Source organism: Oryza glaberrima, chromosome 11 (assembly GCF_000147395.1).
Source record: "Oryza glaberrima chromosome 11, OglaRS2, whole genome shotgun sequence".
NCBI lineage: Eukaryota > Viridiplantae > Streptophyta > Magnoliopsida > Poales > Poaceae > Oryza > Oryza glaberrima.
Window position 1 is genome coordinate 15,831,555 of NC_068336.1, and position 22,762 is coordinate 15,854,316.

Genomic DNA, 22,762 nt, shown 5'->3' on the forward strand with positions numbered 1-22,762 from the left:
GTCGCGAGGCTTGCCGGCCAGCTCAGGGAGTTGCTGTATGACCATTGTGCTAACGAGCAGAGCAAAGAGATTCGCACAAGTCTGGTTTCTAAACAGCAAAGAAGGATATAATTCTTCTCCTCTTTTCTATTTTCTGTTACTTAATCTTTGGTAAAGTGTTTCTCCGGTCAGCAAGTTTAGAAATTGCGGTTAGAAATTTCTAGCTCTGTAGTGCACATATGTACTTCAATTCCCTACCTAACATATTAGGAAATATGTTAGGTAATATTAGGAACTATTAGGCTTATATGCACATATGGCTGTAGATCATGCATATCCTCATACCATATTAGGAAATCTAGCTAGCTTCAGTTCTGAAACTCTAGAATAGTAATGCAAACCAATTAATTACTTGATAACTTTAGTTCTGAAACTCAATATTTTCATAATAAATAGTACCTTGGTCAAGAACTTGACAATGATTTTAAGAAGGTTGCCACTAGCAGGAATACTGAAGAAATTTGCAATGACAAGGACTTGAAGATTCTCAGTGGATCATCTGTTCAACATGATGACAACGACTGCAAAATCCTACTGTTCTGATTCATCCATAGAAATATCTTGTTTGACGGATATTTCTAAGGTACACACTTCACCTAATTGGAGATCACGCCGCAAAATTGTTATAACCTGCCTCCCAAGTCCCAAATGAAAATTTATTTTGTGAATTACCCACAAGTAGTGACCTCTAAATAATCTAGTTGTGTTGTAATCTTATTTTGCACTAAACATGTTCTTTTATAATTTCAGGCATATAACAATCATGGCAAAACACTGAAGAGTTGATTTGTGCTGTCAATGCACACATTTGGTTAGTCAGCCACTAGCATTTGTCTATATATTGCCTCATTGGGAGAGGTTGTATGAATTGAGAATCATATATTTCTATTGCATCATGTGCAGCCAGTTTGTAGATCCATTAATATTTTGTTATTGTACCATGATGTTCCTATTAATACTACTAGGAGAATTTGCAGCTAATGTTCACATGACATGTTCTTGTGATGTATCCTTGCACTCTGCCTTTCATGTTTGCTTGTTGTTGCGTTTCAGTGTAGTACGATAATGAATTTATGAAATTTCTAGAATCACGTATTCAATGTTACCTAGTGTTAATAGCTCTCGGTAAGTTATCTAATGGTACCGTGTGTTTGACTACAACACACGGTAACATTTTATTCCTTCCCGTGAGTTCGTACCTCTCGGTAACACCCCCGTTCCGTTTCCGCAACCCGTCCTGTGCCGGTCAACACATTGTTACCGAGAAAGTACTTTCACCCGGTAATTTTTCTTGTCATACCGAGTGTACAAGCGTAGTCTCACGGGAAATATTGCACGGTAAAGGTGTGAGGCCGCTGAGTGTCTGTTCCCGAGAGTCTGCTCTCGGGAAGCTCTGTTCCCGTGTTTTTTCGCTGTGTTACCGAGAGCTTTTGGCACACGGTAGCTTCCCGCTCCCTAGTGTGTTCCTAAATACATGAGAAATCTGTTTTTTTTTTAAAAAAAAAGAAACTATAGGAGAGGCTCCTAGAGTGTATAAATATATTAAAATTATAAAACTTATAGATTGCATATGTAAAAAAGATTACAAATTACACCCATCAAATCTGCTTTTGATAGGTGCAGCAACTCTTTGTTAGTCCATTTAGATAAATAGAAACGGAGTAATTTTTTATAACAAGTTGGTGTCTTCTTCTTTGCAGGTTATTACTTTAGTCACCCGGTAGCTTCGCACCTCCACAAACCGGGTCTTCGGGATACTATTGCGGTAATATCGTGACATTTGGACTATGTGGGAGTTTTTACTCAGGAACATGGGTGGCAATCTAGTATATGGATTGATAGCCACTAATATCTCGGTATCGTAATGAAGGTCTAGGCAGGCTGTGTGCATTTTATGCAGAGGCCGAGGGTGGCTTAGTTGGAATGTATCAACTTGGTGTTGGTGTATTAGACTGAGTCTTAAAAAGATTCCATTATCGAAAAAAAAAAATAGAAGGGAGGAGTTGAACCTGGGTGAGTGTATGCTTGGTCCTAGGACTAGGAGTCCGTTGTGGATTCTTACTTTTGATGATTGAAACCTAATACGGGATGTAACAGATTCATATTTTTAGGATGTGTTACATTTCATGCTCTGTTTGTTTTTATAGGATGGAGGGAGTATATATTTACTTGTGTTTTGACTTTGCATAACATGTTTCTATAGGAAGGGGGAAATGCTGGAGGAATAGTACATGTTAAAATAGTTTCAACAAGCTTTAATAGTTTATGAAACATAATAAGCTTTAATAGTTTATGAAACATAAATTAAGATTAAGATGGAGTCACCAGCCGATTACTCTTGTGTAGTTTTGAATCGTTCAGCCAAAGATGCATCCTGTGATATCAGCGTTTGGTACCAGCTTTTATCACCATTATGTACTAACTCAACATTCTTCAGTCCTGGAGCACTTGCACCATGGATTGGGAACCCTTTCAGTGAGTTGCAACCCCCCATTTTGAGACTTACTAGTGATTTCCAGGAGAATCTCATGATTTCATCCCTGACCTTGTAGAAGTACTCCATTTCAGGTAAATCCACAAGAGAGAGATGAGTTAGACTAGGAAATGCTTCTGGATCCATCAAGGCGCAAGAATCTGCAGGATGTGCCGGATATCTGGTATCAGCACTGACAATTTCATTTCCAACAGTTTCTTCCATTTCAACATGTTTGACAACAATCTCCTCCATCCTGTAATCATCGGCCACAACCTCCTTCAGAGCCACGTTGCTTTTCAGTGTCAACCTCTCAAGATTACTAAGCATAGCAGCTACTCTTGCAACAAAGACAAAGTCAAGTTTTCGGCAGCGCTGAACATTGAGTTCCTTTAGGTTTGGACAGATATGCTGTGGTGGTGGATTTCCTTCCCAACTCCAAATGCTGACAGTTTCTTGCAAGTTGATTAGTTGGATTATCTTCAAGCAAGGAAACACAAACAAGTTCTTATTTGTGCTCTGGAAGTGGAACACAGACCTCAAGCTTTCGCACTTTGTTATGTGGAGTTCTTCTAGGTTGTGAAATGCAGATTGTTGCTGGTCGTCGCACCAGACAAGGTGTGTCAGGTCGTTGCAATTGGTGAGTCGCAGAATCTTCAGAACTCTAAATGTACTGATGCAGCTTAGTGCAGTGAAATGCAGCATTGTTGATTCTTCCTCAAAGCAGCTGTCAAGAATTAAGTTTTCTGTTTCACCTAGCAATGCATCTACCACCCAGTCTCCTATAGAGGTAACTCCCTTGAGATATAGATTCTTTCTGTGTGACTTGATCAGAGTAATCCATTGCAACTCGGTGTAAATGATATATGACTTCAACTTCCTCATGAAATCAATTGAGAAGATAATATGATCATTTTGAGAAAAAAATCTGGCATCTTTGATAAACAATTGCAAGCATCTGAGCTGTGTTAAAGTACCAATCTCAATCAGTAGATCTTCAGTCACCTTTGAACTATCAACATAGAGTTCTTCCAAGTAACGTAGCTTAAAAATTAGTCCCACTGGTATCTCAAGGGATTCCATGGATGATAAATCCAATAGCCTAAGCTTTTCTAGATTTCCTAATTGTTCCGGGAGTGAGTCAATAGAAGAACCAGCTAAACTAAGTATTTGCAAGTTTTCCAAGTCCCTTACTAACCACATGCCACTAGATACCCTTGAATCATTTAGACGTAGTGTCTGAAGTGCAGTTAGGTCTTGAGTTGAGAGAGGCAGAGAATGGACAAAAGAATTGCTCATATCTAAAACAACCAGTTTGTGCATGCTCTCGAAGAATTGTTTTGGAAGTTCTTGTAGGCCCGAGTTATCCCTGAGCAGTAATAACTGTAGTCGAGAACATTCTGGTGCAGTTAGTTTCTCAATGCATGTATTTATCAACGATAGTCTCTTGCATTTTTTAAGTTCCACATTTATTTTGGCCTCAGAGATTTCATGTGGTGCTGCAAATTGTTCACCAAGCCTTGAGGCAATGAAGACTGCCACATCTCTCACTACATTGTGCATCATCACATATTCGCTACCATTAGCTGCTGGCTGCAGCAGAAAAGAGTCCTTTATATCTGTGAGCCTCATGTGTATTTTTCGCCTTGATTCTTCTAATGTATGGAACTCGTTGAAGGCGTCCTCTCCTACCCAGTACGCTGTTAACTCATCTTCACTTATTTCGTGTCCTCCAGGAAACAAGCTGCACATCAGGAACAAAGCTTTTTTCTCATCCCTTTCAAGATTTAAATAGCTTAATTTTAAGGGCATATATATCTTTTGCAACACTTCAGCATTCTCAAGAGGATAGGAACTCTCAAGCTCTGCCAATGCACCCTCCCAATACATCTTGTCCTTCCCACACATGGCAGTCCCAATGACATCTAGTGCGAGAGGCAAATGGCCACATCTTTTCGCTATTTTTTCCTCCACAGATCCTATACCTGCAGATTGCTCATAAAGACCTGCTTTGAATTTGAAAAGTTCCCATGATTCTTGCTCAGTTAAGAAGTCCACCATGACTTCAACATTTGCACCCAGGGACTTACAAACACTGATTTTCTGTGTAGTGACAAGTATTTTGAATACCTCGACTGGCAGGCCCAACTCCAGGAGGTCCAAGCCTTCCCAGGCATTGTCCAACAGCAGTATGGTCCTTTTTGAATTTAGTTGCTTGGCAATACTCATTTTAATCTCATCCAGTCCTGGCTTCCTGCCAAGGTTGATTTTTATGACTTGATCAAATTCTCTTTGATTTGACATGTTCACCAAAATTTGATTCACCAGAACACTTTTACCTATGCCGCAAGGTCCATAAACCCCTATTACGTACACCTTTTCTTCCTTTATCGCGCCAATGATCTGTCTCATAGCATCATTTCTAGAGCCAAATTCCATTCCATTAGCTCGAACTGCCATATAGTTTGATGGCCTTATACAAGGTACGAGTACGACAAGATCATTCCTGCAGTGGAGCAGTTCTTCAGCTCGAGCTAGCAGCTTTGTGGCCAATCTGCCAACCTGCAGCCGTCGAATTGGGTTCTTGACCCTTCCTTTCTTTCTAGCTTCATTTTTCAACTCTATGTTTTGTGTGTCGCCTCTATCACACGTATCATGCCAGGATGGATTTTCACCCTTGCATTCCACAACCAATTCTTCAGCTTGTCTTGCTATTTCTTGAACATCTGATATCCAGTGCTTCACAGCTTCAGATGCGGCTTTGTGTTCATAATGTGCATTCTCAATGATGGTTTCCATGTCTCTCTTATTTCGGAGCAGTGAATCTAACTTCGCCTTGATCTTGTCGACTTCTGCCTCACATCTAACTAAGTGGGACACGCAAGCCCATAGATAGCCGCCTATACTCTTCAAGGGCCCCTGAGCCATATCTATTCCAGATTTGGTCACACCACAGACAGCTGCGGTCTCCGCAGGCCTGGTACAAAAGATCATGTCAGCTAAGGTCCCTTAGGGCAAGTTTTATAGTAGGGGTACTTACCACATCTAATTTTATCCATGTAATATAAAAATATGATATATACACTACACCACATGTACACTACCTCTAGCATACTAATCCAAATAATTTTATTTTATTTGTTTGTCCAATCCCCTCTTTCTTTCATCTCCTTTTTTTTTAGTTTGTGTGGAGGTTGCCCCTTACATTATTGGTGGCTCACCTTCTCTTTCCTCACTTATTTCTTCCACCTTGTCAACTAATTTTATATGGCATCTTTAGGGGCAACACATCAAGCATTATAGTACTTGCCCTTAGTCCCTTAGATTTAGAAGCATTTAAGTTAACCACGTGTTTTGCAGTGTCCTTGGAAAGTGAATTGTTTCTACCTTTGGAGGAGCTACTACCAAATGCTAAAATAACTCTCATTTGGTAGACGGGAACATATCCTATGTACTCAAGTTCTCACGTCTACACACCGTGCACACTAACTAACAAATGTCACAAATTTTTTTTAAAAAATCATGCATGTACTTTCAATAGTATTATATCTACGTGTAAAATCTTAACATCAAATACATTATATTTTAGCCGTAGCAAAAAAAAAAACAAAAATCTAACAGTTTTAAGGTTATAATTATGATGTAAGAATTTTGTTTTTTTTTGTTGCTTTCTATTTAGAATGAATTTGAAGATGGGACTTTACATATAGATATAATACTATTGAAAGTACATGTACAGATTTTTTCTAGATTTTTCGGTGACATTTGTTTATTGGTGTGCACAGTGTGTACACGTGAAGGCTTGTGTGCATAAGATACACTCCCTTTGGTAGACTCTACATCATTGAAAAATCCCTGGTTATGGCAGGGATGAAATGTGGATTGTTTTGAGAGTTGAGGGACCAATAATAAACGGGTTTTGTAATTGATAGACCAAAATCAAAACAAGGACATAGTTGAGGGACCAAAAGTGAACTTTTTCCTAAAAAATATTGGCATATTAAGTTAAGTTGTCTTCGAATATATATTTACATATATAAAAATCAAGATCAATAATTTTGAATAGAATATGCTGCATAAATGTAGAGAGAAAATTATTCAGTATTTCTTTACATTTACGTTCCCTTAAAACTTTCTATAAACATTAACTGTGCAAATGCATGTAATATCAATAGCCTATGAAAATACACGGGTTAATGACTACTACCTCTATTCCAAAATATAACAAACTAGTATACGATTAGACCCATCATAGCAAGGATATGTCCAAATTCGTAGTCATAGGATGGGTCTAATTTTATTTCCATCCTAGGTTGTGACATTTTTGGATGGAGTGAGTAGTACCATAACTTACGTCATATTGAGGGTTTGCTGTGTGCGCCTTCAGATGAGCTAGCTGTAGATCTGTCCCTGCGAGGAAGATACGAAATCTGTCAAGCTTGTGTGTGAGGGAGAGATCAAGAACTGGTCTATAAAGACTAGCAGTTGAAAGAGCTTAAGCATATATCATGAAGAGAAGAACTTGCCGATGATAATCATGGCTATATATCAACCACATAGATAGTACCTTTAAGTCAACTTGTTGAATGGCCGATGAGAGAGGACTGCTTTGTCAGGCAAAACACCGTCAATTTTTTTGGCCAGAACACTAGCAGCAGAATCTCGAGAGGTCTCTTTATTTACAGAGATGGAAACACCTTTCTCCCTCTCTTGCTTGCTCTCTCTCACACACTGAAGTCGTAGAACTCTTGTTGCTAGGTATGCTAAATTGTCTACCCACGGAGCGTTCCGCGAAAATCCTTTCAATGCTTGTTGACTGATTTCATCTGTACAATACTGTCTATTGTCCTCAATTTTATAACGTAGAGCCACTTTCATGGGATGTATTCTTTCACAGCATATAATAACAAGATAGTGATGACTATATGATATGTAAATGTACACGCCAGTAATAATAATACTACAACCAGGGTGACCAGTAGTTAGTTTCTTAACAAGCCAATTCTATGGCCATGTAGGCCAAATTTACCCATAAACAACAAACTGTATGCTTGTAGCCCTTGAACATGCAAACCAAGGCAGTTTTGCTGGTCATTTTGCCAATGTGAATACTATCCACTGATTTCATTAAAATAAGTCCATACCACCGACCCTAGCTTGACTCATGCCATCAGGACTATATACTACACTGGTTATATTGTGCGAATCCACTGGACCCCAGAGAAAAGAGAGAGTTTCAAGTGTCAGGTGATCTGGTCTCACAAGTTTGAAGAACAACATACAAATGATTTATGCTTTCAAGGTTAAACTTGGAAGCTGAGTAGCACTTCAGGGCTAGAAATTTTTAAGTAAAAAGTCATATTTCACAAATATATTTTTGTGGAATTAGAAGTAATACTATGCACCCTATTCTGAAGATTAAACATCACTGTTATGCTCACCCCTAAGTAACAAAGTACATAAACCATATGCAGTAGGTCTTGGATAAGGACATAAATAATTCTTTGATACAACCACTTGTTAGTGTTGATTTTTGCCATTAAAATGAGCTTTCTTGCTACGATCGGTCACCGATCAAGCAAATATTTTAGCAGTTGTCGAATTCTTTGAGAACAAAGTGGGACAATGTTGAAAGAGATAGATCGTGACCAATAAAATTCTTTTGAAAGAAGAGACCGATAGAATTTGTTCACCTGGGAACCCTAACCTTCTGATGAAATTCCACATGCTTTCTTCTGTGCCTCATGAAAGCTCGAATCTTGGCCCTTGCAAAGTCAACAGGATTCTCTAATTCGGAGCATTCTTCGATTGGCACTGCTTTCTCTATTGCACTGGTATGAAGTTAATCTCCACTGCCCAAATTGATGCTTTCACTAGAAAAAAGGATAAGAAGCATCAGTTTTTTTTCCTTTGATCACACAGAAAACACAACGTACTTTACCTGACAATCACATGAACTTTGTATGATGGGATCTTAGTACATGGAAAAGACTACTACATTGATTGGTACCTCTTCCCTTTTGCCTTTTTTTTTTTTTGGTGGGTGGGGTTAATCAGTGAAGGGGTTCCCCTCAACAATCTTTGCAGTTAGCTTCTTCATTGGAGAGCCAAAAATACAAACAGCTGATGCAAAGGCCTCAAACAACATTCTTTTAGTATTTAGGTTATGTCTTATGAATTTCTATGAAAAGTTTCCCATTTATAACTTTGGAATTGAAGAAAATATCTCTTCAAATTCCTATGGAATGACTTCTATAGGAATTTTGAGTGAAGTCTAACATAAGGTACATCGCTTTGAAAATTTTCCTATGCATTCTTTCTTCCCCCAAATTCATTTGTGTTTTCCTATGAATTCCAAATAGCTCATTTTAGAGTTCTTTCAGACCCAACTTGATATTCCTGTTTTTCTTGCTCCTGTACTTTTCCCCAAGTTGAGGATAAAAGAAAATTCAATATATACCACGTTATTGGGCCATTGTTGTGTAGCCACATTTCTGATTTTTCTTATTAAAAGACTTGACTTGTAATATTAGTACATTACATTTGTAACAGTTGCATTCTTTAACTGTAAGCATAATATTCCTATATCAAATTAAATACTGTTTTAAAGTGTGAAACTCAGCTGATTCATCCTAACTGGTTTTCTTATCCTATATTCCTATTTATATTGATTGATTAGTGACATTGTGGCCATTTGGTACAAAAGACCTGATGATTATTAGAATCCGCATAAATCATCCTCAATTCCTCATCCAGCCATACGGTAGAACATACAAATGTTTCATTATTATTTGGACCTAGATCTGATACTCATTGGAACTAATAAAAGTAACAAGTGAAATCAAACCGTTTACATATTGGTAATATGCACTTTTGATTAATTACTCAGGTTTAAGTCACCTGAAAAAAATATGGGTTTTGATTATACACAAATTCATGCACCATTTTCTCCACGGTTATCATCTCTGTTCAAATAATAACCTTTCCATATCAAATGCGATTGATACAGTGGGTATTGATTTACAAACAGTCTAATTGTTTTGAGTGTTCCTTTCAAAAAAGGACTTACTATGATAGTTTGTAACGTGCCCCCCCCCCCCCCCCCCCCAAAAAAAAAAAAAAAAAAAAAGTGGGGTTAATTAGACCCTTGATTTGCATATTGGAGTATTTGTCAATGGGAACTGAAAAGTCGATTGTATATTTACCAGCAGTATCATGCTGAGGGCTGGCTTTGCTACCCTTTGGATGTTGAGGACCATACTTGACAGAGCAGCCTTGCTAGTAGCAATGTTGAGGAATGAGGAAACTGCTACTGGCTTTGTTAATTTGAAGAATGAGCCAAGATCTTCTGGATTGTCCAAGAATGAGGCAAGTGATACTCAACATTCAGTTGAAGAACATCGATCAAGAAGTAGAACATCCCCAAGTGCTACTGAGCAATCTAAGCCAACTGGAGAGTCCAAAAGTCTGATTGAATGCTCTAAGGAGGGTAAGAAGAAGCCTTTTGATTCTTGGTACTCGAAAAGTTACAATCTATCGCATTCACCAAAATTTTCTTATGAGGACTCCGATGTATTTCAGAAGCATTCGCCACCATCTTCTGTATGTCTGCACCGCACTATCATTGTTCCAGGAGACTTATCATCACCCCAGCAGAGAATTGATTCTGCATTCTCGAGGACCAATGAGTGTGTTGATGCAATAGATATGCACTCGGCACCATCAGTTTTCTCTGTGAATTTGGAGATGCAGGACCTGCAGAGATGCTTAAATACAGTTAGTGATGTTCTTTTGATCATGGAAACACATGTTGCAGGTCCTATATATAGTTATCTTCCGATCATGGGGCAGAAAGATGACACATTATTGATGATGGCCATGGACATAGAAAGGAGCTTGGACATGCTTGAATATGTGCATGTTCAGAAGCATGAGAACATTGCCATGAAAATAATCAACGACTTGAAACACTTGCTGCAGTCCATTTTACCAGTACTAGAAAATTTCCGGGAACACCTTGTGAGCTTAACAAGAGTAGCATCAGTTCAGAATTCAGGTAACTTAACAAGGCTACGGATTATGCCTAATATTGAGAACATCAGAGAGCAACCTGCCAGTACATCTGTGGAGAAGCAGAACCCATCAATTGTGAAAGAAACAGTGGTGGCACATCTTTTGGAGGAAGGACAAGATGGCATATTTTTAGTGCCCTTTCTTCTTTCGAGTGTCTCTGAAGATTCTGTGATCTCGATACAGAATATATACAAGAATTCTAGGGTGAAAGGGCATTTTGACATGAGAATATGGGTGAATGTTTCTGGCAGATCCACCATGATATCATCTAAAGTTGCAGTTAAAAGATGTATAAATGAACTAATGAATGCTCATGTCATGAGCTCGGAGAATCAATCACCTCCCGTGCACAGTACAGAATTTTCAAATTGGATTATGCAAAATGGAATTTCTGGTAGTATTAAAAAAACACATGACCAAAAGATGAAAGATCTTGAGAAGGTTATTCAGTGTGGTTTGAGTGGAAAGAAGTTTCTGTTGGTTTTGCATGGTATCTCGGAAGATCAAATGGCCCAATGGGAGCATTTATTCAGAGCAATCAAGTCTGGCAAGAAAGGCAGCAAAGTCATCGTGCTTACCACAAGTACAAACGTTGAAGAATCAGTAAGAAATATAAACATCCTGCGTAGTGATGAAATTGAGAATGAATTGTATTGGTACTTCTTTAGAAGTTATGCTTTTGATAGCTTTAGAGTAGATGATTATCAGACGGAACTTAGCATACAAATGGCTACTCTATTGAGGCTATTTCCTGTAGCCATAAAAATGATTGGATGCATGTTAAAAAATAATCCCGACAAGAAATTTTGGTCATGTGTTTACCATAACATTTTTCAAATAGTAGTGAATGGAAAAGAAGCAGATGATCACTACCAACTTCTTTCACTCCTCAAACTGTGTTATGATCAGTTACCTGCACCTGTAGGCCTGTGCTTCAGTTATTGTAGCTTATACCCTAAAGGCTGGAGGTTCACAGCTCAAAGTTTAATTCACATTTGGATGTCAGAAGGAATCAGTGAAGATATAGGGAGGAGCTATTTCTACTTCTTGTACTCAAGAGGTTATTTTGAACTGTTAAAGCTGCGTGGCAGACCATCTCCAACATGCTATGTTATGCACAGTGCCATTCACCGTTTGGCAGAAGTTGTTTCTGCAAAAATGTTCCGAAGAGTTGACAGTGACTATCTGCCCACAAACCCCCAACTTATGGCTCATGTGTCAATTATGAGTGGTTTCCTTCCCACCCTATGGATGTTTCGATGGCGAATCCCTGAGCTGCATCTGCGCACCCTAATTTTGTTTGGTCCATCTGAACATACTGCACTTAGCTCAAGGGAAATTCTTGATGAAATTCTTGAAAGACAGAAGTATATAAGGGTGCTTGATTTCACTGGATGTGTCATGCAGAAGCTGCCTAAACTGTCCAATGAGTCGACACACCATCTTCGCTATCTGTGCCTTCGGGATACAGGTATTGCAACACTGGAAAATTTTGATAAATTTTATCATCTCCAGGTTTTAAACATCCAAGGTTGTCAACTAATTAGTTTACCAGATCGGACTTCAGAAAAATTACCGAGTTTACAGCATATCATCGGACCTTGTTCTGTTGTTTCATCAATAAGTCACATAGGGAATCTTACGAATCTTCAAGAGCTACAAGAGTACCGAGTCCGTAAGCTGGCTGGGTATGGTATCCAGGAGCTACGGCATATGAATTTGTCAGGATCACTGTCTATTAAGAACCTCGAGAACGTGACACTTGCAGCAAAAGCAAATAAAGTTAACTTAAGCTCGAAAACATGTCTTGATTCTCTGAGGTTAGAATGGCACTCCACAAAGGAAATCTCGCAATCAGTGAGTGCAGAAGTTCTTGAACAGCTCCAACCACCAAATTCCATCAATGAACTGGAAATCAATGGGTACCCAAGCATAATTTCCCCCACCTGGTTTAATGAAAATCACCTGAGAAATGTGAAGAAAGTCACATTGAGGAATTGTTCATTCATCAGTGTGGTTGCCCCTTTGGCCAAGCTTCCTAGTTTGGAAATGCTGACTCTAGAAAGCTTTTCTATGTTGAAGAGAATGACAGAATCTGATAGGTTGCAGTACTTCCAATATGCTTTAAGATTACTGAAGTTTTCCACAGACATATCCTGCCGCTTCCCAAGACTGGTGAAACTTTACATCGAGGATATGCCATTGCTAGAAGAATGGACAGAACAACAACCATGCTTTCCCTGCCTGGAGGAACTAACAGTAAGGAACTGCCCGAAGCTTGCTGTTTTGCCTCAGTTTCACCATTCTAGAGTTACAAAGATGCAAATAGAGGGGTTACATTTGAAATCCTTTGCTGTTTCTTCTGGTGAATTTCTTGACGGGGCAGCAATGCAGCCACCTAAGGCATTCATTCTGCGACATTGCCCAGTCCTATCGACTTTCACAATTCTGGATGTTGGGTCTAGTTCTACTTCTAGCCATTGCCTTGAACCTCTGCTTCAGCTAGAAATAACTGGTATGAAGTGTACCCCTTTCTATTATTTTGAATACAAGAAGCTTTATTTTTCCTTTCAGGAAAAAATATCCAGCAGCTTATATTGGTCACTACTCGTTGATTTTTCATAATTTTAAAAAGACTTGAAGGTTTAACTTTGACCACTGAATTTCTCAACAAATATCATGTGTAAAGCACTTTGAAATATGAATATATTGGTATCGTCTTTTTACTATACATGTAATTTGACTAATTTTTGCACAGAAATATATATAGTTTGACTTTCAGAAATGAATCTACCATATAAAATTCAACAAAGGGAATATAATTTAGATTGGAGCATCATGTTTTTACTGCTATAACTGTAACTACACAGAATAAGGGCAAAAACATTGCATCGCGTTTTGTTAAAAACATTCCTTATATCATTGTAATTTGGAAACTAACATGATGCTGTCCTTTGAAATCTACCATCGCATCTGCTCACTGAAGACTGCAAGGAACTGAAGGCCATCGAAGGTGCATTCGCGTTTGTTGAGAAGCTGCACATTCAGCAATGTCACAGTTCTCTGAAACTACCTAACGGCAATGCGATGCAATCACTCCACACTCTGCACATCGACAGCGTCTCCACGCGCAATGATCCATTCCTGCTTGGCCTCCAGGCTCTCAGAGTCCTGATCATCACAGACAGCGCAGAACTGAGGTCACTTGACGTGTTGCTAGCATCTGACCAACTTTCGAAGACGCTAGAGCAACTGCAGCTGATCAACTGTAACAACATCGAATCACTGCCAAGGAATATGGATCAATTCCTGGCTTTTGTAAGCCTCTACCTGATTAACTGTTCTAACATGCGATCGTTGCCTTGCCTACCAAACAATCTGACTGAACTGCGAATCAGCGGATGCCCCATTCTGAAGGAGAAGTATTGTCACTATGGCCCTGAATGGGATGACATATCCCATGTCCCTTATGTTTCTGTTGACTAAAAATGATTATTGTTTTCTGATTTCTGAACGATATGTTTATCTTGTTAGAGATTGTGTGTTCTTTGTCTTGTAGTAATAGCAGAATTCCACTTGGTGATTAACAGCGTAGCCGATCTACCTCCTCACCGCCTTAAAAGTCACAAAGGAAGCATTGGGTCAGTTAGACAAGCAAAGGCGACGTTTCTTTGGGTCGGCACGGGAGACATCACGGGAGGAAAATGCAAGATCAACTGGGCGAAAACTTGCATGCCGACAAATCAGGGAGGACTTGGGGTGCTTAACATGGAAAAGTTCATGAGGGCTCTACGCCTGCGATGGCTTTGGCACGAATGGGAGGATCCAATCGAACCTTGGGTGGGGCTGCAAACGCCTTGCGATGAAGTAGACAAGCTCTTTTTGCCCGTATCAACAAAAATCACCGTCGGGGATGCCAACACAACATGCTTACGGAACTCTGCTTGGCTAGAAGGGCGAAGGCCAAAGGACCTCATGCTGTTGTTCTTTGCAATCTCAAAGAACAAAGGGAAATCCCTTCGGCAGGCCAAGGAGAACGACGCCTGGGTTGAGGATTTGGATCTAAAAGCAAACTTGCCAATCTCGGTAGACCTAATCGGACAACTTGCTGCCTTATGGACTGTGGTCCATGACATCCATCTAGACGAGGTGGAGCCCAACCAAATTATGTAGAAATTCACAAGTCATGGTCAATACTCTGTGTCGTCAGCCTACTAGTCACAGGGGGGGCCAAGCACGATCTTCGACTCTTTGATCTGGAAAGTTTAGGCTCCCGAAAAATGCAATTTTCACGCTTGACTAATCATACAGAACAGGGTATGGACTTATAACCAGCTCACGGTAAGGAAGTGACAGAACAATGGATGTTGCCCTCTCTGTCGCACAAAGGGGGAAACGGTCCTGCATCTCCTTGCAAAGTGCAGGTACACAAAAAGAATCTGGAACTTTGGGTGGCATACCAGTAGCTCAAGCCTGATCAGTGGGAGGCAACCCAAGTCATTAAAGACTGCTGGGAGAAGCTAGTAAACACGACAGGCATTTCGAAGAGAGGACTACGCATCCTTATTCTCCTCATCGTTTGGGAAATCTGAAAAGAAAGGAACCAATATATCTTCGAGAACAAAGAGGCCAACACGGTATACCTCTTCGCTAAAATTAAAGAGGAAGCGAGGACGTGGACGTTGGCAAGTGGACGTTGGCAAGCGCAGAGCGCTTACGTGAGCTCTTACCCAACCATATATAGTGTATAGAGTGGTTTCTCTTTTCCTTTACCCCTAGGGGCTCCTCCTATATTGAATGAAAAAGCACAAAGGCCTTGCGCGATGGATGGGATGCAGGAGAGTAATGGAGATTTAAAATTTCGCATCCAAATCGAGGGCTCCCCTCGATGTCGGCGGAATGGAGATTTAAAATTGAGCAGTCAAGAATGATCTCATTTTTCCTTTAAGAAACACAGTAAGAATGATCCCATTTAAAATGGAAGAAACGAACACACTAAGATAAACATAGTAGCATATTTATAGGTTCACCCCCATCCCCCTATACACTATTCTTCCTTCCTCCTCCTCTTCTTCTCTTCCTACAACACTATAAATTTTTAAAAAATAAAAAACACAAGGTTGAAAAAAATTTATGTATAGAAATACTATATATAAAAAATTTGAATTCAAATTCAAAAATTTAAAATGGGTATGTAAACTTTTGACTTATAAACTTTGGGTCTATAAACTAATATTAATATTTGAATTCAAATTCAAATTTGAATCGGGTATGTAAACTTTTGACTTATAAACTTTAGGTCTATAAACTTTAGGTGTATAAACTTTGGATGTATAAAATACTATATATAAAAAAAATTTGAATTCAAATTCAAATTTAAATCGGGTATGTAAACTTTTGACTTATAAACTTTGGGTCTATAAACTTTACGTGTATAAACTTTAGATGTATAGAAATACTATATATAAAAAATATTGGAATTCAAATTTAAATCGGATATATAAACTTTTGATTTATAAACTTTAGATCTCTAAACTTTAGATGCGTAAACTTAATATGTACAAACTTTAGGTGTATAAATTCAATAAAATAGGGAAGTAATGTTGTGCCAAAAAAGAAAACCAGGTGGAGGAGAGGGGGGCGATCGCTAGCAGCGATTGATCGCCCCTTAGCATTTCCCATGTTTATACTTAGTATTACAGTTTGTATCCATCCTCATTTTCCTGTAACCAAACGAACCCTGAAAAGTCTCTGTATGGAAACGAACAAAATACAGTATCCCGACCGATCAATGGTCTCCATCACTTGACATTATCTAATATCTAAGGACGAATGCAGTCCAGCAACAAAATCAGTAGAAAGGCAATAAAAAGGAAATTCGTGCAACAGCATAACATTTCAGTTGCAATATATATCCCGTATAAAGGCAATATATCCTGTATTAAGGATTCCAGCCAATGTAGCCTCATCATACTTACACACCACATGCCGCACTCAAATCTTTAACAAATGAATAGCTAATATAGACAGAACGTGTATGGTTTTCCCTCTGAAATTCCTAGTTGACCAATCTAACCAAAATGTGGTTCACTGCTCTCCTAATTCTAGCCTCTCTCTTAACAGCTCCAGTTAGACAGAATCGCCTCTTGCCTGTGGTGACCTTAAGCTTTCAACACTCAGCATTACACCATCGGATTCATCCTTTCAACTGAAAATGCCATACCCCCAGTATGCGGTGGTCAATGAATGATCCAACATGGTGTTCCCATACAATCGCAGTTAGCCAACTCAATTAGACCACTAATTCTTCTATTTGGCTGGTTGAGTCGGTCTGATTAGTGGATTTCACTTCTTCGATATCTTCTTCACCCTCCATACTCTGAAATTGGCTCTCCAAAACCTCATATATGTTGTCCGGAGGGCATTTGTCCACACGGTTCCTTGGATTTGGTTGGCAGAAGCACTCCGGCCATGAGTTTGTGTAGAAAGATTCTGGATGGACACGCTTGTGGGGGCCACCAAAATGTGTGTTGAACATAACCTGCCTGACTCGCTCCTCAAAGCGAGCGGCGCGACCTTCCTCCCTGTCCATGAATATGGGAGCTAGGGCCTTCCTGTTTGGTGTGATTGTTGTCCGGAAACCATAGTATAGGCGGTGGCCCATTAGGTTGTTTGCAAAGTTGCTCGGGCCATCATATGTAGGAATAAAAATGTCTGACAGGAGACAGACCATGTAATCCACTGCAGAACCCGCGAGCCCTCTTGTATTTTCTTCCAGCTTTCCAGGACCAACAGTGCTGTGGTTTTCTAAGCGTGGAAACATAGCCTTAAATGGCTTCATGAATCGTTTCCCACCAAAGAGATCGCCAGAAGCAAGGTAGATTCTTGTTTTATTGTCAAATCCCATGGATCGAAGAATAAGACCTACCTGCACATTAATAATGTAGAACATGATATTGCGTCGGTTGTTTACAGAAAGTGTTCTTTAATGGAAAAAAATGTCAAGTGGTATGTTTTGCACTTCCTTTCTACAATTTTCCAGCTTTACTAAAGAAACAAAATTTCTTTGCATCTGCTTCAACTTATCATATATGGCATTTAAGGCAGAACTACAAATTAACTACAGCTAACATCAACATTCAACAGAACGAAAATCAAGAAACATGATAAAGAATACAGATTCCAGATCCTGTTTTAGTGGAAGGATGGAACTTAAGAATTCAAGTCAAGTATTAGACATGGTTTAAATCGTGGAATGTAAAAAAAAAATAAAAAGGTTTGATACCACAGTAAGCAAATCATCACTAATTTGGACACATAACTGAATAAATAATATAATTGAAATTATCCAAAAAATATATATATCTAGAAAAAGGTTCAGTACCTCTTCTGGAGTTAAAGGGCACTTCCCGATGAGCCTTCTTTCCCTATAAATAAGTTCCTTTTCTGCAAAATGTTCCTTGCGGTACTTGATCAGAATTTTCTGTTCTTGAGGTGTGAATATATCAATGCACCTGTAATTTTCATTTTGGAAATAAGGAAGGTGGTATGCCCAATAATGCACAACAACAATATGCAATATGTGACAAGTGCATGACTTAAACTTTCATGCGTAAGATACTGATAGTAGTGAAAATAGACGATCAGCTATCAATCTGAGAAGATAAATGAACTAAATTGCACATGGATAATGGGTTTTGTTTGAATTAAATGAACTTAGCATGAACAGTATCAAGGACTGCAAATGACTAAGATTTTCAAGCGAAACTCTAATTAGTTCTTGTGAAGACCTCTGCTAAGTCAGGCATTATAGCAAGCTTATACAATGCTAACTGAACCTCAAAGTGACACTTCTAGGCTTAAATGAAGTAGGACAATTTATTCAGCACTCATGCAAGAACACACAATACCTCAGCCAATGTAAATACCCACTTACCCAGCAAATGCAAGCATATCCATCTCAAATCGAAGGTGAATTGACATGAAATGGCCTTCTGTACGGAGCTTATTGACTATCTCACTGCTTGTTTTCATTATGTGAGGCTTGAATCGTAGTGCATGGTAATTCACCCTGCATCTCAATCTCTGGAGCTCTGGATCATCAATGTCTTCTGCCAGGCGGTGTGAAAATGGGGTTAAATATATAGCTCCATACTTCTTCATCTTCTCCAAAGCAACTGTTGTATACCACGTAACTGGTGCATCTCGAGGCGGTCGAATCTGTAAGGAAAAAGGTATTTTATAGTGCACTATATCTCTATACAAACTGATTTTGTACAACTCAAACTAGGGAGTTCATCATCTATTCACCTGATGGGCTTTCAGTTTCTTGGTCTTTCCATTTGTAGTAATTTCTGGAATGACCATAGCAATTCGAACATCATACTTTAATGTCTTGATGAAGTGGAGCACATCATAAATACCTAAAAAACCACTGGATGCATATATAAATGCAATAATAAGCGAACATTAACCAAGAATCAGTCATTAATACATCATTCAACATAAACAAGTTAAGAAATAATGCATTCTGAAAACACATAAAAGAAGCATAATGAAAGCAAATGTCCACATGGATCTCATGTGTTTAGGAAAAAAATAACTTGTAAGAAATGCAGCTATGATGGTCTTGCTATGATCACATGTTTGACATGGCATCAGTGCAGTAGCTATGATAGGAGCTGTATGAAATCACAAACAAATGTACCACATGTTGCTCTACAAGTTCTGTAATATGGTAACACCTCTGCAGAAAACATCCAACAGACCAACACTCAACAATGCAATCCTTCCTAAAACGGGACAAGTTTCTATCAACCATACTTTGAGAACAACACAAGGCAGTATACTGGTTACATAAATTTGCCTGATGTAGATATTAATTTTCTTTAAGAAAAGCAGATCCTAACATTTTCAGAATGATAAGAACTTGATACTGTGCAAGTCCAGGCACGGATACAATGTGCTAAATTTTACAAAAAAAATATATATATTTCGACTGCACGAATCAATTCATAGGAAGATATTTAGCATTATTAATTATGGTAAGTATCATATATGCTAAGTTGCTAGTTATCATCATTTAGCTTACCAAAAATACTACCAGGGCATTAACCTACATGGCACCAGCTACATGGAAATTATTGGCTTCAATATCCGAATATGACTTTATCACAAATAAGGCATTAAAAAAGCAAAAAAAAAGGTAATAATCAACTAATGCCAACAATAGAAATATGTTGTGGGAATAACACAACTGAGATGCGGTTGAACCAATAGAATATAATAGTTGTGCTATTTGTAATAAAATTTATGTAGAATCTACTACATAAATTTGCTTGCAGGACATCAGACTTCACAAAGGACACATGGTTTCTTCTAAGCTAGAGTGCTAGACATAAAATAGCATTGCCCTATCAAAGACCAGTATAAACAAAAGAGATACCTCTCATCATGCCAGAAAGAATTTGTGTCCAGCTCCGGCAACACTAGTGTAGCATTCATTATTCGTGCAGCAACAACAGCATTACATATCTATGAAAATAGGATGATACCAATATTAATTTCCTTCATTTCATATCAAGAATAATAAGAAATTTGCATGAGAGTGAGATTTTCTTGTGTTCATCATACCGCACTACGTTGTTGGTTCAAGCCACCATTGCACCGGACACGTAAGTAACCATTTGACTCAGACTCTATTGGTGGAGCTGCAAATAGAGATATGACTATTCATCAGATCCACTATACACATCACTAATAACTTCCAAGGAGGTCACGGAGACAAACATACGAGGCCAATAGGTGCGCGGTGCAGAAGATGCCCTCCAACCATTTGAATCTGCAGTTCTCCACAACTTATTTACATCAACATCCTTGAGTAATAGCACTGATGTCAGTGTGAGAACTTTAAATTGGGAATCTAACTAAGAAATGTAAAACTTAAATACATTACATTGGTAATGTGGTAATCCAAATGGGAATTAAAAAATAGTGTGCATAAAAATTCTAGGAAAGATTGTCACTTCCTTTCAGAGCTATTATTTGTTCTTCAGATAAAATCTCGCCAAATTTTCCACTTGAAATTACGAGCTGTTAATATGTGTACTAACTATTTTCATAGAAAAGGTGCAATTCTACCTACTATACAGATGCATTTATCATCTCCAACTGTAATTCATGCATGTATGGAGCACAATCAGTTTTTCAGCCAGGTCTCAACTAAGAAAATGAATGGTCATAGGTATATAATTTTCATTTTCTTTTTTTAGTATACTCTTTTTCTTTCAATTAGAATATTTTGACATACAATACTGTCCAATTGGCTATGCAATTCCACAATGAATGTGAAATCACACTTTGTTGTACTATTTAAATGCAAGTATGTTTCCCAGTCGTGTCATTCGAAATTGCAGCTAAGTGAAGCACCAAAAGGGATCAGCAAGAGGAAATGCTGATAATAGTTTTATGGTAGCTCCTTCATTACTCCCATACACTTCACACAGCCACAAGATCTGTCAACATTGGTTTGGTGACCGAACTTTGGTCTTTATCCACCACAATACTGAGAGAATCAGAAACAGTTCACACTCACTTGTTTCTTTTATTGTAGTCCTAAGTAAATGTCACAACACTATCATCACCATTTCCACACCACCACAGTCCAAAAATGGCTTCCATATAAAGGAATCCTATTGGACAGAAATTTATATGCAGATGTGATGAGGGACAACGGAAGGCAGACCATCTACATCAATCAAGTGTAAGACATCACCATTTGCAGTTCTATCGAACATCTTCATCTGCACAACTCCGGGGCTTTAATGTGCAAATCACACACGAAGGTAGCCTACTCTAAAATACAGTAGATGAACTAGCACATTCTTGTAGAACGAAACAATTACTTAACGGCAGTTTGCGTGCAAGCTTTCGATGTTACCAAAAAAATTCTTATCAGTTCCATTATCCATAATAACCTCTTAGCCAAGTTAACACCGCAAAAAAAAAAAAGCTATAAAAGGGTTTGTTCGCACTCATGACTCATGAGGATGTACCAAGTGAAATGTACACCCATATATATTACTTCCCTCCCAAGAGGGAAGGGATTGAGGGGGAGGGGCATTAATTCCACACCTCATCAATAGGTATGTTGTAACTAATCCCCTCATAAATCCTAGTGTTGTTCTTGCGTTGTGCCAAAATAGGCGAGGCTGCCTAAAATTAGAAGAGAGCATGGGGAATACCCTCATCCTCAAATCTCGCTCCATTTGAGGGTGCTCCCAAGATCGATCGAACAGCACAACCATCACAACGGGAAGGAGTGTTGTTGTTGTTCACACGCAGAGAGGGAAGCAACACGCACACACACCTGGAGTCCGTAGGAGGAGCGGGCGAGGCCGAGGCCGAGGCCAGCGGAGGAGGAGAGGAGCCAGAGGGTGCCGGCGAGCAGCGCCAGCACCGCGACCCACAGCCTCGCCGGCCCGCGCCGCCGCCGCAGCAGCAACGCCTCGGCGTGGCCGCCCCTGCGCATTGGGGGGGAGTCGCGAGAAGAGGCGATCAGATCTGGGGGAGTGGAGTGGGCTGCGTGCGCGTGCGGGGGTGGGTTGGGTGGGTGAAGGCTGAAGAAGGTGCCAGGTGTTTGCTTGTTTTTGTTTTGTTTTGTTTTGTTTTGTTGAGATCTTTTGGTGTGTGGTTTTCGTTTCGGTAGATTTTTCTGGGTAACTCGTAGTATAATCGTGATTTAGTTATACTGTATTTGGCGTAATTTCGGATCCAAAATTTTATGGAGTTGGGTGTTTCTAGCTCCACAAATATATGGATCTGGATTTATGAATACGTATATAATATTTTAATAAATCAATTTGTTTTTCTTTAGGATCAAATTTACAAACCTACTATAATTTAACATATAAACATCTGGGTTCCATCGTTTCGTTTATTTGGCGGCATTTTTGCAAACGAAAAATAATTTGTGAATAAAACTTGTATATACTTGTTCTTAGCGATCGAAAAGTAAAGGCTGAAAAATAAACTTTGATGAAAAAACCCTAAAATCAACTATAAATTTAAAGTTGAAAATTCAAATTTTGGCTGATAAGCATAAGCGAAAAGATGAGGCCCATCAAATCTACCGTGAATCTAAGATCTGGAGCTCTGCCAAATAGGGCTTTAATTTTT

At 38.9% G+C, this 22,762-nt stretch overlaps 3 protein-coding genes across 4 annotated transcripts; 1 reads left to right on the top strand and 2 right to left on the bottom strand.

Annotated features, from left to right (window-relative positions):
• Positions 1–2,371: 2,371 nt before the first annotated feature.
• On the bottom strand, positions 2,372–5,311 carry LOC127755714 (probable disease resistance protein At1g61300). The gene is made up of 2 exons (XM_052281387.1): positions 3,797–5,311; positions 2,372–3,751 (listed from the first exon to the last, which is right to left on the bottom strand). The coding sequence occupies exons 1-2, from the start codon at positions 5,309–5,311 to the stop codon at positions 2,372–2,374; spliced, it is 2,895 nt and encodes a 964-aa protein (XP_052137347.1).
• A 4,488-nt stretch (positions 5,312–9,799) lies between these two features.
• On the top strand, positions 9,800–14,071 carry LOC127755715 (putative disease resistance protein RGA1). The gene is made up of 3 exons (XM_052281388.1): positions 9,800–12,056; positions 12,219–13,100; positions 13,572–14,071. Exons 1-3 carry the CDS (start codon positions 9,800–9,802, stop codon positions 14,069–14,071), a joined length of 3,639 nt encoding a protein of 1,212 aa, XP_052137348.1.
• A 2,435-nt stretch (positions 14,072–16,506) lies between these two features.
• On the bottom strand, positions 16,507–22,165 carry LOC127754869 (O-fucosyltransferase 1-like). 2 transcript variants are annotated; one of them, XM_052280457.1, is made up of 8 exons: positions 21,954–22,165; positions 20,379–20,460; positions 20,219–20,295; positions 20,031–20,119; positions 18,896–19,019; positions 18,522–18,805; positions 17,970–18,099; positions 16,507–17,513 (listed from the first exon to the last, which is right to left on the bottom strand). In XM_052280457.1, exons 1-8 carry the CDS (start codon positions 22,113–22,115, stop codon positions 16,878–16,880), a joined length of 1,584 nt encoding a protein of 527 aa, XP_052136417.1. In that variant the 5' UTR covers positions 22,116–22,165; the 3' UTR covers positions 16,507–16,877. The 2 variants fall into 2 exon arrangements, with proteins under 2 accessions (XP_052136417.1, XP_052136418.1); XM_052280458.1 differs by having other exon boundaries at positions 20,379–20,426; positions 21,954–22,164.
• Positions 22,166–22,762: the final 597 nt, after the last annotated feature.

What these genes read in the sequence shown, in the direction of transcription:
- LOC127754869 (XM_052280457.1), bottom strand. Translation starts at nt 22,115, where the DNA reads ATGCGCAGGGGCGGCCACGCCGAGGCGTTGCTGCTGCGGCGGCGGCGC. An exon ending in GCTCCTCCTACGGACTCCAG is followed by an intron (nt 20,461 to 21,953) that starts GTGTGTGTGCGT and finishes CTATTACTCAAG; the next exon opens with GATGTTGATGTAAATAAGTT. An exon ending in ACCGCGCACCTATTGGCCTC is followed by an intron (nt 20,296 to 20,378) that starts GTATGTTTGTCT and finishes CTCTATTTGCAG; the next exon opens with CTCCACCAATAGAGTCTGAG.
- LOC127755714 (XM_052281387.1), bottom strand. Translation starts at nt 5,311, where the DNA reads ATGGAAACCATCATTGAGAATGCACATTATGAACACAAAGCCGCATCT. An exon ending in TAGATATGAGCAATTCTTTT is followed by an intron (nt 3,752 to 3,796) that starts GTCCATTCTCTG and finishes ACTGCACTTCAG; the next exon opens with ACACTACGTCTAAATGATTC.
- LOC127755715 (XM_052281388.1), top strand. Translation starts at nt 9,800, where the DNA reads ATGTTGAGGAATGAGGAAACTGCTACTGGCTTTGTTAATTTGAAGAAT. An exon ending in TCTGTGCCTTCGGGATACAG is followed by an intron (nt 12,057 to 12,218) that starts GTATTGCAACAC and finishes TAAGTCACATAG; the next exon opens with GGAATCTTACGAATCTTCAA. An exon ending in GCTTCAGCTAGAAATAACTG is followed by an intron (nt 13,101 to 13,571) that starts GTATGAAGTGTA and finishes TGCTCACTGAAG; the next exon opens with ACTGCAAGGAACTGAAGGCC.